Source organism: Oncorhynchus mykiss, unplaced genomic scaffold, assembly GCF_013265735.2.
Source record: "Oncorhynchus mykiss isolate Arlee unplaced genomic scaffold, USDA_OmykA_1.1 un_scaffold_121, whole genome shotgun sequence".
NCBI lineage: Eukaryota > Metazoa > Chordata > Actinopteri > Salmoniformes > Salmonidae > Oncorhynchus > Oncorhynchus mykiss.
In genome coordinates this window covers 1,648,040-1,665,631 of record NW_023493662.1, presented here as the reverse complement: position 1 = coordinate 1,665,631, position 17,592 = coordinate 1,648,040, and the positions used below count along the sequence as shown (strand labels likewise).

The window sequence follows — 17,592 nt, the reverse complement described above, 5'->3', positions numbered from 1 at the left end:
GGACCCTACTACAGTTTAACCAGCTCAGCTATAGACTACACCAGCATGACTAGTATCTATGTGGACCCTACTACAGTTTAACCAGCTCAGCTATAGACTACACCAGCATGACTAGTATCTATGTGGACCCTACTACAGTTTAACCAGCTCAGCTATAGACTACACCAGCATGACTAGTATCTATGTGGACCCTACTACAGTTTAACCAGCTCAGCTATAGACTACACCAGCATGACTAGTATCTATGTGGACCCTACTACAGTTTAACCAGCTCAGCTATAGACTACACCAGCATGACTAGTATCTATGTGGACCCTACTACAGTTTAACCAGCTCAGCTATAGACTACACCAGCATGACTAGTATCTATGTGGACCCTACTACAGTTTAACCAGCTCAGCTATAGACTACACCAGCATGACTAGTATCTATGTGGACCCTACTACAGTTTAACCAGCTCAGCTATAGACTACACCAGCATGACTAGTATCTATGTGGACCCTACTACAGTTTAACCAGCTCAGCTATAGACTACACCAGCATGACTAGTATCTATGTGGACCCTACTACAGTTTAACCAGCTCAGCTATAGACTACACCAGCATGACTAGTATCTATGTGGACCCTACTACAGTTTAACCAGCTCAGCTATAGACTACACCAGCATGACTAGTATCTATGTGGACCCTACTACAGTTTAACCAGCTCAGCTATAGACTACACCAGCATGACTAGTATCTATGTGGACCCTACTACAGTTTAACCAGCTCAGCTATAGACTACACCAGCATGACTAGTATCTATGTAGACCCTACTACAGTTTAACCAGCTCAGCTATAGACTACACCAGCATGACTAGTATCTATGTAGACCCTACTACAGTTTAACCAGCTCAGCTATAGACTACACCAGCATGACTAGTATCTATGTGGACCCTACTACAGTTTAACCAGCTCAGCTATAGACTACACCAGCATGACTAGTATCTATGTAGACCCTACTACAGTTTAACCAGCTCAGCTATAGACTACACCAGCATGACTAGTATCTATGTGGACCCTACTACAGTTTAACCAGCTCAGCTATAGACTACACCAGCATGACTAGTATCTATGTGGACCCTACTACAGTTTAACCAGCTCAGCTATAGACTACACCAGCATGACTAGTATCTATGTGGACCCTACTACAGTTTAACCAGCTCAGCTATAGACTACACCAGCATGACTAGTATCTATGTGGACCCTACTACAGTTTAACCAGCTCAGCAGTACCATTATAATTATAGAGACCAAACCCAGGATAGAGGTGCTGAGTGAATGTGGTCTGGACTCTGTGGAGGAGGGTCATTGTGTCAGAGACACTGTAGAAGGACAGGGTACCTGCCTTGTGATCCAGGTGCACTCCTACTCTGGAGGACTGAGGGCCTGATACTTTAGTCTCAACATTATTGTGTCTGAAACAATAATCACCTCTATAGTACTGTAAACTCCAGGACTTGTTATTGTATCCAAATCCACTATCTGTCCCTGTTCTGCTGATGTCTTTATATGAGACTGATGTAACAACAACACCAGTCCACTCCACCTCCCAGTAACAGCGTCCAGACAGACCCTCTCTACACAGAACCTGACACCAGTTGGTGAATCTGTCTGGATGGTCAGGATATGGTTGGACTTGGCGTGTACAGGTCACCTTTCTGTTCCCTTTAGACAGAGAGAGGTGTGTGTGTGCTGTGTTTGGGTCCAGTGTGAGCTGACAGGAATCTGGGAGAAGAGCAGAGACCAATGAGGGGAGTCAGAACAATAAGTTAAGTCAGATACTGTATCTACCCTGTCTTTGATTAGAGCACAGCAGAGATCAAATCAGAGAAATATGAGGAGTCAGATAGATACCCAGTCTTTGATTAGATCTACTATTGCTATATATTTCTAGAGGGATTGTTAGGAGTGTCAGTAAAAAGAGACTGTTAGTTACTTCACAATAAAGAGACTCACATTGTAACAACTGTTCTCTGGTCTTGGGCTCTGGAGGCAGTACAACATCCACTATATTCACTACAGACACACAAACACATTGACAGAGAGAGGGAATGTTATCATCAGACCATATTCCACATGTATATGACTAGTAGGGAACTTTCAATGGTCTAAAGTTGATGTTCTTATTGTTTTCAACACACCTGTAGTGGAGATCTTGGTCCATTCTCCTTTAAGGAAGTCTTCTAGTTTCTCTCTCAGTTCAGACACAGTCTTACTCACATCTCCAAAGTACTGAAGAGGACGGACAACGATGCTGGGTAAGTCTGAAGATACACTGATACTGGAGAGAGACTGATACCTCTGGAGAGAGAGAGAGACAGAGAGACTGATAACTCTGGAGAGAGAGAGAGAGAGAGAGAGAGACTGATAACTGGAGAGAGAGAGAGACAGAGAGAGAGAGAGAGACTGATAACTCTGGAGAGAGAGAGAGAGAGAGAGACTGATAACTCTGGAGAGAGAGAGAGAGAGAGAGAGAGAGGGAGAGAGAGAGAGAGAGCGAGAGGGACGGACAGAGACAGAGGGACGGACAGAGAGAGAGAGGGACGGACAGAGAGAGAGAGAGAGAGGGACGGACAGAGAGAGAGGGACGGACAGAGAGAGAGGGACGGACAGAGAGAGAGGGACGGACAGAGAGAGAGGGACAGGGACAGAGAGACAGGACAACATAATGATTGAGATGAATAGTTTCACATGAAGTTAATTTCATATCACATGTAACAAGACAGTTTAGTTACCTGGAGGAAATGGATGTGATCCTCTGTGTGTGAGAGCTGCTCCAGCTCAGTGCTTCTCTTCCTCAGCTCAGCTATCTCCTGCTTCAGTTGCTCCAGGAGTCCTTCAGCTTGACTCACTTGAGCCTTCTCTTGGGCTCTGATCAGCTCCTTCACCTCAGAGCTCCTTCTCTCAATGGAGCGGATCAGCTCAGTAAAGATCTGATCACTGTCCTCCACTGCTGACTGTGCAGAGCGCTGGAGAGAGAGAGAGAGAGACAGAGAGAGAGGGAGAGAGGGAGAGACAGTAGGTTCAGTAGCCTCTCTGCACCTCATTGAGTCAGACCTCCGCCACCCTGCTCTCCAGGTCCACCAGGACTTGTCCTCCCTCCTGGACAGACAGGTACAGAACACCTCTTGGTCCTGCTCTACTCTCCTCCCTCCTGGACAGACAGGTACAGAACACCTCTTGGTCCTGCTCTACTCTCCTCCCTCCTGGACAGACAGGTACAGAACACCTCTTGGTCCTGCTCTACTCTCCTCCCTCCTGGACAGACAGGTACAGACCACCTCTTGGTCAAATCAAATCAAATGTATTTATATAGCCCTTCGTACATCAGCTGATATCTCAAAGTGCTGTACAGAAACCCAGCCTAAAACCCCAGACAGCAAGCAATGCAGGTGTAGAAGCACGGTGGCTAGGAAAAACTCCCTAGAAAGGCCAAAACCTAGGAAGAAACCTAGAGAGGAACCAGGCTGTGGGGTGGCCAGTCCTCTTATATATATATATATATATATATATATCATCATCTTGGACCAAGAGGTTTTCTGTACCTGTCTCACTATCATGGAATATCCCTCTCTCTCCGGCCACACAGACCCCCCGGGGTTAACTAGATATTATCTGTGTCATTTATAGCCTGGCACAGATAGTACAACTACATTAAATACAACGTTAACTAGATATTATCTGTGTCATTTATAGCCTGGCACAGATAGTAAAACTACATTAAATACAATGTTAACTAGATATTATCTGTGTCATTTATAGCCTGGCACAGATAGTAAAACTACATTAAATACAACGTTAACTAGATATTATCTGTGTCATTTATAGCCTGGCACAGATAGTAAAACTACATTAAATACAACGTTAACTAGATATTATCTGTGTCATTTATAGCCTGGCACAGATAGTAAAACTACATTAAATACAACGTTAACTAGATATTATCTGTGTCATTTATAGCCTGGCACAGATAGTAAAACTACTGTAGCGACCCGCACAGACAGCTGTGTGTTATGTGTTCGGCTAGTAGGTGGTTGTGTTGTACTTACCAGTTCCCAGTGTTCGCGGGGTCCGACATGCCAATCAACCTGCTATCTGCCAATCACAGGAATGCCTGGGATGTTCTGATGCCGGGCATCCTGGTGGTTGGCGGAGTGGCGTGGAGGGGGCGGGGCATTGGAAGTTAAGGTTCAGCCTTTGTTCTCTCTCTTACGTCTGGGCTTCACAAGAGAAGGTCCCGATTGGCTTGTGGGGTATCTTTCATTTATTTGGCGTGAGCTAAGGCCAAACAGTAGCCTGTGTAAAGTTGCTAATAAACCGTCAATTCGTAACTCAATCCTCTGTCTGGACAATTGTTCCTTTATGATCTAGTCAGGTCATTACACTACATTAAATACAACGTTAACTAGATATCATCGCCACATAACTTATGTCGAATTTAAAAGACACCGTTACCGTTAGTAACGTCTGTTACACTGTAACTTACAGGCAGCCTCACATAAAAACCTATTGGTTAACAAAGCTTTGATTATGACCAAAGTATATAGTAGTGAAAACTCTCTCTCTCTATTCTAACTTACCACACATTCACATCACTGCCTCGACATGAATGTGTCCTGTCAGAGCCGTTTCCTGTCCGTTAACTGTTAACAGTCTCGAGCCACAGCTTAACCAATGAGCTACAAGGAGGACTGACAGTCACGAGCGGTGCAGCAGCCTCTGCAGCAGCAGCCTCCCCCGGGTCCTAGTGCCCGCCCGGTAAGACGGTTAAGATGCGATGGAACGGTTGACGGAGAGAAAATAAATCACAGAGAAAATATATTGACTGATATATTGAATTGTTTAGGGAAGCTTTAGCTTTGGCTTTAATACATTCTGAAAATACTTGAAAACCAAAAGAGAAAAGAATAGTAGCCCTCCTCAGGAACAACAAAACCCTCACAGACCAACTTCTTCTTCTATGATATAATGGAGGTCCTCAAACCAACGTTAAAGGTGCATGGCGCCACCTACTGTTCTGGAGTGTGTTCAATCACGGTTTACACCACTCTAAATCCTCCTACCTAACTCAGAACTTCTGAGAAAATAAAAGAGTCCTACTAACTTCTAATAGACCCTCCCCCATCCCCCAAATCTCTTCCAAGTGTAATGTTTACTGTTCATTTCTGATTGTTTATTTCACTTTTGTTTATTGTCTATTTCACTTGCTTTGGCAATGTAAACATATATTACCATGCCAATAAAGCCCTATGAATTTAATTCAATTGAGAGAGAGACAGTTCCATTTTAATGTATAGGGGACATGAGTTGTCATGGTTACTCATGGTTATGTGATGAGGCAGCCCAGTCAGTTACATGAACCAGTCTATTCTCTGAAAGGGGTCCAGACAGCCTGTTCCCAACAGTGGGGTCAGTGGGATTGAATAGGTGCCCCTCTCTCTCTCTCTCTCTGACTGGAGGAGAGAAGTGAAATGGTGTGTCTCCTCTGGTCAACAATACTCACCTTGAAAGACTCCACAGCCTGTTGGAGCTCCTTCAGCTCCTTCTCTCTCTCCTGGAATCTCTGCTGGACCTTCTGCTGACTCATCCCCAGCTGCCTCTGTGGAGAATCACTCTTCAATGAGCTATCAAGCTTTATTAGTCCAGTAGATCAATAGTATAGTAATGTGACATAGGACCCATAGAGAGGAAGGTCGACAATCCTGAGGAAGTCCCTTTACAATATTATATTATGTTGCTATGTGAATGATTATAGTTTTTATGGTAGGCCTACATGTATCAAGGGGTTGAGAATGAACTTTGGACTCATAAAAGGCCATTCAGAATTATAATAGTGTTTGACATTAGAAAATGGAGATACATTTGGAGAATCTGGGTTAACATATCTATATACTCAAGGTGTGTGTTCATATTTGTGGATCCATTTCATTTGAATGATCTCATATTCAAACAGATTGAGTTCCTACTGTATCTTTAATTCTTTGTTTATCAGACAGTCACCAACAAGTTGTTCTGGTCTTACCTGTTTCTCAGTCCTCTCTGCTGCAGCTGACACTGTATCATGGCCTTTATGTTCATCCATTGTACACAGATAACAGATACACTGCTGATCAGTACGACAGTAAACCTCCAGCAGTTTGTCATGATGAGAGCAGATCTTCTCCTGTAGTTGTGCCCTGGCTTTGACCAGCTTGTGCTTCTTCAAAGGAGGAAATTCATAGTGAGGTTGGAGGTGAGTCTCACAGTAAGAGGCCAGACACGCCAGACAGGACATGAGGGCTTTCTGCTTTCTGGTCCCAGTGCAGAAATCACACGCCACATCTCCAGGTCCAGCATAGCACAGAGCAGGAGGGGGAGCAGCCTGGAGTCCTGTCTTCCTCAGTTTCTCCACCAGCTCAGCCAACATGTTATTTTTCCTCAGATTAGGCCTTGGAGTGAAGGTCTCTCTGCACTGAGGACAGCTATAGACCCCTTTCAGAACATCCTGATCCCAGCAGCCCTCAATACAGCTCCTACAGTAACTGTGTCCACAGGGAATAGCCACCGGCTCCTTCAGTAGATCCAGACAGACAGAACAACAGAACTGGTCCTGGTCCAGCAGAACTCCCTGCTGAGCCATTTGGACGGTTGTTCACTCTCACACAGACAGACGACAGAGACACTCAGATCAGTTTCGTTTCCTCAGAAGAGAGTTTGTGGGAAGGGGAGGGACTTCCTGGTTCTGCCAGAGGGCTGGGGTTAGAAGGAGGGAGGGGTTAGAGGAATGGAGGAAGAGAGAGAGGTACTGCATGCAACAGCAAGAGGGAGACAAATAGTTTAGTTCCAAGGTTAGAGTCCTTAACATGGAACAAATGACATAATGAATCTTAAAATGTGAGTTGTTAGAATATATGAAGGGTAACAGTTTCTATGAAGTACGTATGTATCATTATTTTAATGACCTTTATAATGCCTTATAATATACCTATGTGTAGTAATTAATCAATAAGGACTGAGGAGGTGTGGTATATAGTTAATATACAGTACCACAGATAAGGACTGAGGAGGTGTGGTATATAGTTAATATACAGTACCACAGATAAGGACTGAGGAGGTGTGGTATATAGTTAATATACAGTACCACAGATAAGGACTGAGGAGGTGTGGTATATAGTTAATATACAGTACCACAGATAAGGACTGAGGAGGTGTGGTATATAGTTAATATACAGTACCACAGATAAGGACTGAGGAGGTGTGGTATATAGTTAATATACAGTACCACAGATAAGGACTGAGGAGGTGTGGTATATAGTTAATATACAGTACCACAGATAAGGACTGAGGAGGTGTGGTATATAGTTAATATACAGTACCACAGATAAGGACTGAGGAGGTGTGGTATATAGTTAATATACAGTACCACAGATAAGGACTGAGGAGGTGTGGTATATAGTTAATATACAGTACCACAGATAAGGACTGTTCTTAGACAAGACACAACGCGGATTGAGAATTATCCAACACTTTCAAAAATATCAAATTTAATTTTATTGGTCGCATACACATACCAATATTTATCAGATGTTATCATGGGTGTATTGAAATGCTTGTGTTTCTAGCTCCAACATGGCAGTAATATCTAACAATGCTTGTGTTTCTAGCTCCAACAGGGCAGTAATATCTAACAATGATTGTGTTTCTAGCTCCAACAGGGCAGTAATATCTAACAATGCTTGTGTTCCTGACTCCAACAGGGCAGTAATATCTAACAATGCTTGTGTTCCTGACTCCAACAGGGCAGTAATATCTAACAATGCTTGTGTTCCTGACTCCAACAGGGCAGTAATATCTAACAATGCTTGTGTTCCTAGCTCCAACAGGGCAGTAATATCTAACAATGCTTGTGTTTCTAGCTCCAACAGGGCAGTAATATCTAACAATGCTTGTGTTTCTAGCTCCAACAATGCAGTAATATCTAACAATGCTTGTGTTTCTAGCTCCAACAGGGCAGTAATATCTAACAATGCTTGTGTTCCTGGCTCCAACAGGGCAGTAATATCTAACAATGCTTGTGTTTCTAGCTCCAACAGGGCAGTAATATCTAACAATGCTTGTGTTCCTGGCTCCAACAGGGCAGTAATATCTAACAATGCTTGTGTTCCTGGCTCCAACAGGGCAGTAATATCTAACAATGCTTGTGTTTCTAGCTCCAACAGGGCAGTAATATCTAACAATGCTTGTGTTCCTGGCTCCAACAGGGCAGTAATATCTAACAATGCTTGTGTTCCTAGCTCCAACAGGGCAGTAATATCTAACAATGCTTGTGTTCCTGGCTCCAACAGGGCAGTAATATCTAACAATGCTTGTGTTCCTGACTCCAACAGGGCAGTAATATCTAACAATGCTTGTGTTCCTGGCTCCAACAGGGCAGTAATATCTAACAATGCTTGTGTTTCTAGCTCCAACAGGGCAGTAATATCTAACAATGCTTGTGTTCCTGACTCCAACAGGGCAGTAATATCTAACAATGCTTGTGTTCCTGGCTCCAACAGGGCAGTAATATCTAACAATGCTTGTGTTCCTGACTCCAACAGGGCAGTAATATCTAACAATGCTTGTGTTCCTGGCTCCAACAGGGCAGTAATATCTAACAATGCTTGTGTTCCTGGCTCCAACAGGGCAGTAATATCTAACAATGCTTGTGTTCCTGACTCCAACAGGGCAGTAATATCTAACAATGCTTGTGTTCCTAGCTCCAACAGGGCAGTAATATCTAACAATGCTTGTGTTCCTGACTCCAACAGGGCAGTAATATCTAACAATGCTTGTGTTCCTGACTCCAACAGGGCAGTAATATCTAACAATGCTTGTGTTCCTAGCTCCAACAGGGCAGTAATATCTAACAATGCTTGTGTTTCTAGCTCCAACAGGGCAGTAATATCTAACAATGCTTGTGTTCCTGGCTCCAACAGGGCAGTAATATCTAACAATGCTTGTGTTTCTAGCTCCAACAGGGCAGTAATATCTAACAATGTTTTTGTTCCTGGCTCCAACAGGAATATCTAACAATTCACAACAATACACATCTAAAGTAAAATAATGGAATTAAGAAATATATACATTTTGGGATGAGCAATGTCAGAGTGGCATTGACTAAACTACAGTAGAATAGAATACAGCATATACAGTTGAAGTCAGAAGTTTACATACACTTAGGTTGGAGTCATTAAAACCTGTTTTTCAACCCCTCCACAAATGTCTTTTTAACACACTATAGTTTTTGCAAGTCGGTTAAACACTTTGTGCTTGACACAAGTCATTTTTCCAACAATTGTTTACAGACAGATTATTTCACTTATAATTCCCTGTATCCAGTGGGTCAGAAGTTTACACTAAGTTGTGCCTTTAAACAGCTTGAAAAATGAAAATGATGTCATGGCTTTAGAAGCTTCTGTTAGGATAATTGACATAATTTGAGTCAATTAGAGGTGTACCTGTGGATGTATTTCAAGACCTACCTTCAAACTCAGTACCTCTTTGCTTGACATTATGGGAAAATCAAAAGAAATCAGCCAATGTAGACCTTCACAAGTCTGGTTCATCCTTGGGATCAATTTCCAAACGCCTGAAGGTACCACGTTTAACTGTACAAACAATAGTACTGTCGTGTCTTTGGCTATGCCGGATTAAGTGATATGACATGCTATTCTATAAAATCCTTTCTCTGTAATTAATATTACCTGATTGAGCTGATCATGTAAATGTAATTAACTAGAAAGTCGGGGCACCACAAAATAATATTTATAGAGCTGTTATCTTCCGAATAAACTCTTAAAGATATTTGACATCAATAGCAGTCAATATTAATCGTCACCTTATTTCAGTCTCATCTGAAAGTTGTAAATTCTTGGTTATCTTCACGAACCCTTTATTTACTAAATACCTAACTAATCACACAGAATTACATATACACACAATGAATCATACCTTGATTACATATTAGGTCATAAAGGAAAACGTCCCTAGTGGGCGGAACAGATATGACAGCTGGTTACACAAAGAGAGGGGGGCTGGGTTTGAGTGAAAGAGCAGAAAGACTGAGGAACACAGGGCGAAGGTGTGCTATCGTAAATACAGCATCTGATCCATTCTAAATTCCCGCCCATTTGGATAAGAAAAATGCAATAAATATTTACTTTGAGCTGCGCTTCGGTAGGTTGATGGTAGATGGAAGACCGTGTTGCCAAACCGAGTCCTTTGTCTGTTGAAAAATGTCTCTGCTGGTAAATTGGATACGTTGTAGTAACGTCGTTGTGTGGTAGACGGGACACTGTCTGTTCTTTCCTAGCCCACATTTGCAGCTGCTGTTGCTAACTCAACGGCTAGGAGGTATCACTTCTGTAGTGAATAAGAGTTCAAAGTTCATACCATTCTGACATCGTCATCCTAATGTACCCGGAACAGGTTACATTTTTCCTTTATATAGTGGAGGGAGAAGGGTGTGTTTTCATAGTTTTTACCCATGTCTTTCCTTTATATAGTGGAGGGAGAAGGGTGTGTTTTCATAGTTTTTACCCATGTCTTTCCTTTATATAGTGGAGGGAGAAGGTTTTGTTTTCATAGTTTTTACCCATGTCTTTCCTTTATATAGTGGAGGGAGAAGGGTTTGTTTTCATAGTTTTTACCCATGTCTTTCCTTTATATAGTGGAGGGAGAAGGGTGTGTTTTCATAGTTTTTACCCATGTCTCTTCAAAGGGGAGGGTTTGATTGAGCAGAGCAGTAACCTTATGAAAACCCAAAACTCTCATTTGGAGGCTAAAATTACATTTCAGTTTTTCACCAATAATTTTATATTCAAATATTTAAATTGAACAACAATTCCAAGTGAATCCGATAACTACAATGTGCAGACTTTCCACTGTAGAGTTTCTGTCATCCTGTCATTGATGAGAATGTCTCAGATGACACCCGAACTGACATCATATTCATTAAGTACCACCGCATATGTTCAATTGTTCGGATTACCAGAATATAGTTCATTTCCCCCCACCTTCTGATGTTCCCAGAATCTCTGTGTTAACCAAGTGATTTTCAAATGTCACATCAGTAGGGTGGAGAGAGGATAAAGGGGGGAGAGGTATTTATGACTGTCATAAACCTACCCCAGGTCAACGTCATGACCGTACGCAAGTATAAACACCATGGGACCATGCAGCCGTCATACCGCTCAGGAAGGAGAAGCGTTCTGTCTCCTAGAGATGAACTCACTTTGGTGCGAAAAGTGCAAATCAATCCCAGAACAACAGCAAAGGACCTTGTGAAGATACTGGAGGAAACAGGTACAAAAGTAACTATATCCACAGTGAAACAAGTCATATATCGTCATAACCTGAAAGGCCGCTCAGCAAGGAAGAAGCCACTGCTCCAAAACCATCATAAAAAAGCCAGACTACGGTTTGCAACTGCACATGGGGACAAAGATCGTACTTTTTTGAGAAATTTTGGAGAAATGTCCTCTGATCTGATGAAACAAAAATAGAACTGCTTGGCCATAATGACCATTGTTATGTTTGGAGGAAAAAGGGGGAGGCTTGCAAGCTGAAGAACACCATCCCAACCGTGAAGCACAGGGATGGCAGCATTATGTTATGGGGGTGCTTTGCTGCTGGAGGGACTGGTGCACTTCACAAAATAGATGGCATCATAAGGAAGGAAAATGATGTGGATATCTTGAAGCAACATCTCAAGACATCAGTCAGGAAGTTAAAGCTTGGTCACAAATGGGTCTTCCAAATGGACAATGACCCCAAGCATACTTCCAAAGTTGTGGCAAAATGGCTTACGGACCACAAAGTCAAGGTATTGGAGTGGCCATCATAAAGCCCTGACCTCAATCCTATAGAAAATTTGTGGGCAGAACTGAAAAAGCGTGTGCGAGCAAGGAGGCCTACAAACCTGACTCAGTTACACCAGCTCTGTCAGGAGGAATGGGCCAAAATTCACCCTACTTATTGTGGGAAGCTTGTGGAAGGCTACCTGAAACGTTTGACCCAAGTTAAACAATTTAAAGGCAATGCTACCAAATACTAATTGAGTGTATGTAAACTTCTGACCCACTGGGAATGTGATGAAAGAAATAAAAACTTTAAAAAATAATTCTCTCTACTTATTCTGACATTTCACATTCTTAAAATAAAGTGGTGATCCTCTCTGACAAATAATTTATGATTAAACGTCAAGAATTGATTCTGTGGAGTCAATGTTAGTGGTGGCTATTTAACACTCTGATGGCCTTGAGATAGAAGCTGTTTTTCAGTCTCTCCCAGCTTTGATGCAACTGTCCGTACCTCGCCTTCTGGATGGCAGCAGAGTGAACAGGCAGTGGCTCAGGTCCTTCCTGATCTTTTTGGCCTCCCAGTGACATTAGGTGTCATGGAGGGCAGGTAGTTTTCCCCCGGTGATGCGTTGTGCAGACCGCAGCACCCTCTGGAGAGCCTTGCGGATGCGGGCGGTACAGTTGACGTACCAGGCGGTGATACAGCACGACAGGATGCTCTCAATGGTGCATCTTATGAAGTTAGTGAGGGTCTAAGGAACCAAACATCAGCTAACGACCCCAAAGACGGACGAACGGACAGACAGAGAACACGGTAATGACATTTATGACTCATGAATTGATTTTACTTTTGACAGATGAGACCCTACATCAACAACTAATGCCTCTTATAGAGGAGGTGAGCATTTCACATATTAAGCTATGGAATAAACAGTACATATTAAATAATTAAGTCCAGTACAACCATTACCTCTCTCCTCTTTCACATCCCTCTATCATCACTCCATGGGGGAGTACAACCATTACCTCTCTCCTCTTTCACATCCCTCTATCATCACTCCATGGGGGAGTACAACCATTACCTCTCTCCTCTTTCACATCCCTCTATCATCACTCCATGGGGGAGTACAACCATTACCTCTCTCCTCTTTCACATCCCTCTATCATCACTCCATGGGGGAGTACAACCATTACCTCTCTCCTCTTTCACATCCCTCTATCATCACTCCATGGGGGAGTACAACCATTACCTCTCTCCTCTTTCACATCCCTCTATCATCACTCCATGGGGGAGTACAACCATTACCTCTCTCCTCTTTCACATCCCTCTATCATCACTCCATGGGGAAGTACAACCATTACCTCTCTCCTCTTTCACATCCCTCTATCATCACTCCATGGGGGAGTACAACCATTACCTCTCTCCTCTTTCACATCCCTCTATCATCACTCCATGGGGGAGTACAACCATTACCTCTCTCCTCTTTCACATCCCTCTATCATCACTCCATGGGGGAGTACAACCATTACCTCTCTCCTCTTTCACATCCCTCTATCATCACTCCATGGGGGAGTACAACCATTACCTCTCTCCTCTTTCACATCCCTCTATCATCACTCCATGGGGGAGTACAACCATTACCTCTCTCCTCTTTCACATCCCTCTATCATCACTCCATGGGGGAGTACAACCATTACCTCTCTCCTCTTTCACATCCCTCTATCATCACTCCATGGGGGAGTACAACCATTACCTCTCTCCTCTTTCACATCCCTCTATCATCACTCCATGGGGGAGTACAACCATTACCTCTCTCCTCTTTCACATCCCTCTATCATCACTCCATGGGGGAGTCCCAATAATCTCTCCTTCCTCCTGAAGTGGAACATTCCTTCTCTACTCCTCACAAATGTAAAAGCATTGGATTGGTGTTGACATGGGGTAGAGGGAGTTTACATAAACCAGTCATTTCCTTTAAATCCATGAAGGGAAGTGGGAGAGAATCAGATAAAGTTGTGGAGATGAAGGAATATGGATATCTGAGAAGAATGTAGAACCATAGTAAAGACCAGTATGGACTATCAATACAGGTACTGTATGTAGAACCATAGTAAAGACCAGTATGGACTATCAATACAGGTACTGTATGTAGAACCATAGTAAAGACCAGTATGGACTATCAATACAGATACTGTATGTAGAACCATAGTAAAGACCAGTATGGACTATCAATACAGATACTGTATGTAGAACCATAGTAAAGACCAGTATGGACTATCAATACAGATACTGTATGTAGAACCATAGTAAAGACCAGTATGGACTATCAATACAGGTACTGTATGTAGAACCATAGTAAAGACCAGTATGGACTATCAATACAGATACTGTATGTAGAACCACAGTAAAGACCAGTATGGACTATCAATACAGATACTGTATGTAGAACCATAGTAAAGACCAGTATGGACTATCAATACAGATACTGTATGTAGAACCATAGTAAAGACAAGTATGGACTACCAATCCAAAGTGACTATTTAGAATGAGACCCAGTTCAATGAGAGGAAGTCTTAACAGAACTGGGGGATGACAGACAGGAAGTGGGGGGGTGGAGATCTAATATTTTTTTGTGCCAAACACTAAAGCATGATATTGTAATAAATCTACACCCTATTCCCTACGTAGAACACTACTTTAGGCCTGGTCAGAAGCACCGTAGTGCACTACGTAGGGAATAGGGAACCATTTGGAACAGAGACAGTAATTCCCCTGAACATCTTCCTCTTCCTCATCTGGTTTCTTGAACAGCCCTTCACTCCTCCCCTCTTCCTCCCCTCCTCCCTTTTCATTCTATTCTATCAGCCACACCACTAGCTCACCTCCACACAATACATTTACAAGTTAAAGACACACCTTGGAATAAATAACAAAGGAAAACTATTACTAGATGAAGTTGAGTGTTTTTTATTATTTCCCATCACCATAAATCATATTTAATCACTGAACAGTAGCAGACCTAACTTCATCTGTTCCTGACTCTGGATAGTGGATTAAAAAGACCATCAATCTCCAATGATATTAAAGTACTATTCTGAACATTACTGATATACTGAGTGGCAAGTCAAGATATCTGCTGGTTTTATTGTTTGGTCAACAGCACCACCTGCTGGACAGGTTTAATGTTGCTGGACTGAGCAGTATGGGAGGATGAAAGATGACACATTTAGGGCCGGTTTCCTGGACATCTACATTGAACATACTGTTTAGTCCAGGACTAGGATTCATCTGTGTCTGGGAAACCAGACCATATAGTTTAGTAGAAAGTAAGTGATACCAGCTTGTAGTGGGCTGACTAGTCCTGAATTGTCCTTTAGTTCCTGGACCATTTTCCATGCAGCTCCAGGTGACAGAGAACACATCAATTAGGACCGAGCCAACAAGCTGATCAATGATACTGAGGAGAATTACATAGAGACAGAGAACCAACTGAGAAAACATATCAATGGTTCTGAATGACAACCAATATACATCAACACCAGACATCATGATTCATGGAAATGTACAAGATTAAAACATTGTATTGAATTTTAATTAATAACAAATCAGTTTACAGTTTAACCAGCTCAGCTATAGACTACACCAGCATGACTAGTATCTATGTGGACCCTACTACAGTTTAACCAGCTCAGCTATAGACTACACCAGCATGACTAGTATCTATGTGGACCCTACTACAGTTTAACCAGCTCAGCTATAGACTACACCAGCATGACTAGTATCTATGTGGACCCTACTACAGTTTAACCAGCTCAGCTATAGACTACACCAACATGACTAGTATCTATGTGGACCCTACTACAGTTTAACCAGCTCAGCTATAGACTACACCAGCATGACTAGTATCTATGTGGACCCTACTACAGTTTAACCAGCTCAGCTATAGACTACACCAGCATGACTAGTATCTATGTGGACCCTACTACAGTTTAACCAGCTCAGCTATAGACTACACCAGCATGACTAGTATCTATGTGGACCCTACTACAGTTTAACCAGCTCAGCTATAGACTACACCAACATGACTAGTACCTATGTGGACCCTACTACAGTTTAACCAGCTCAGCTATAGACTACACCAGCATGACTAGTATCTATGTGGACCCTACTACAGTTTAACCAGCTCAGCTATAGACTACACCAGCATGACTAGTATCTATGTGGACCCTACTACAGTTTAACCAGCTCAGCTATAGACTACACCAGCATGACTAGTATCTATGTGGACCCTACTACAGTTTAACCAGCTCAGCTATAGACTACACCAGCATGACTAGTATCTATGTGGACCCTACTACAGTTTAACCAGCTCAGCTATAGACTACACCAGCATGACTAGTATCTATGTGGACCCTACTACAGTTTAACCAGCTCAGCTATAGACTACACCAGCATGACTAGTATCTATGTGGACCCTACTACAGTTTAACCAGCTCAGCTATAGACTACACCAGCATGACTAGTATCTATGTGGACCCTACTACAGTTTAACCAGCTCAGCTATAGACTACATCAGCATGACTAGTATCTATGTGGACCCTACTACAGTTTAACCAGCTCAGCTATAGACTACACCAGCATGACTAGTATCTATGTGGAGCCTACTACAGTTTAACCAGCTCAGCTATAGACTACACCAGCATGACTAGTATCTATGTGGACCCTACTACAGTTTAACCAGCTCAGCTATAGACTACACCAGCATGACTAGTATCTATGTGGACTCTACTACAGTTTAACCAGCTCAGCTATAGACTACACCAGCATGACTAGTATCTATGTGGACCCTACTACAGTTTAACCAGCTCAGCTATAGACTACACCAGCATGACTAGTATCTCTGTGGACCCTACTACAGTTTAACCAGCTCAGCTATAGACTACACCAGCATGACTAGTATCTATGTGGACCCTACTACAGTTTAACCAGCTCAGCAGTACCAGAGACATAAAACCCAGGATAGAGGGGCTGAGTGAATGTGGTCTGGACTCTGTGGAGGAGGGTCATTGTGTCAGAGACACTGTAGAAGGACAGAGTACCTGCCTTGTGATCCAGGTACACTCCTACTCTGGAGGACTGAGGGCCTGATACTTTAGTCACAACATTATTGTGTCTGAAACAATAACCACCACTATAGTACTGTAAACTCCAGGACTTGTTATTGTTTCCAAATGCACCATCATTATCTCTCTCTGTTCTGCTGATGTCTTTATATGAGACTGCTGTATAAACAACATCACCAGTCCACTCCACCTCCCAGTAACAGCGTCCAGACAGACCCTCTCTACACAGAACCTGCCAGTAGATGGTGAATCTGTCTGGATGGAGAGGATATGGTTGGACTTGGCCTGTATAGGTCACCTTTCTGTTCCCTTTAGACAGAGAGAGGAGTGTGTGTGCTGTGTTTGGGTCCAGTGTGAGATGACAGGAATCTGGGAGAAGAGCAGAGACCAATGAGGGGAGTCAGAACAATAAGTTAAGTCAGATACTGTATCTACCCTGTCTTTGATTAGAGCACAGCAGAGATCAAATCAGAGAAATATGAGGAGTCAGATAGATACCCAGTCTTTGATTAGATCTACTATTGCTATATATTTCTAGAGGGATTGTTAGGAGTGTCAGTAAAAAGAGACTGTTAGTTACTTCACAATAAAGAGACTCACATTGTAAC

At 42.6% G+C, this 17,592-nt stretch overlaps 2 protein-coding genes across 2 annotated transcripts in view; one reads left to right on the top strand and one right to left on the bottom strand.

The window, feature by feature from the left end:
- LOC100136000 (VHSV-induced protein) overlaps positions 1-17,592 on the top strand; it is a 109,204-nt gene that overhangs the window by 24,843 nt on the left and 66,769 nt on the right.
- On the bottom strand, positions 1,145-6,737 carry LOC110513557 (tripartite motif-containing protein 16). The gene is made up of 6 exons (XM_036972226.1): positions 6,064-6,737; positions 5,545-5,640; positions 2,777-3,010; positions 2,183-2,342; positions 1,998-2,057; positions 1,145-1,766 (listed from the first exon to the last, which is right to left on the bottom strand). Exons 1-6 carry the CDS (start codon positions 6,658-6,660, stop codon positions 1,249-1,251), a joined length of 1,665 nt encoding a protein of 554 aa, XP_036828121.1. The 5' UTR covers positions 6,661-6,737; the 3' UTR covers positions 1,145-1,248.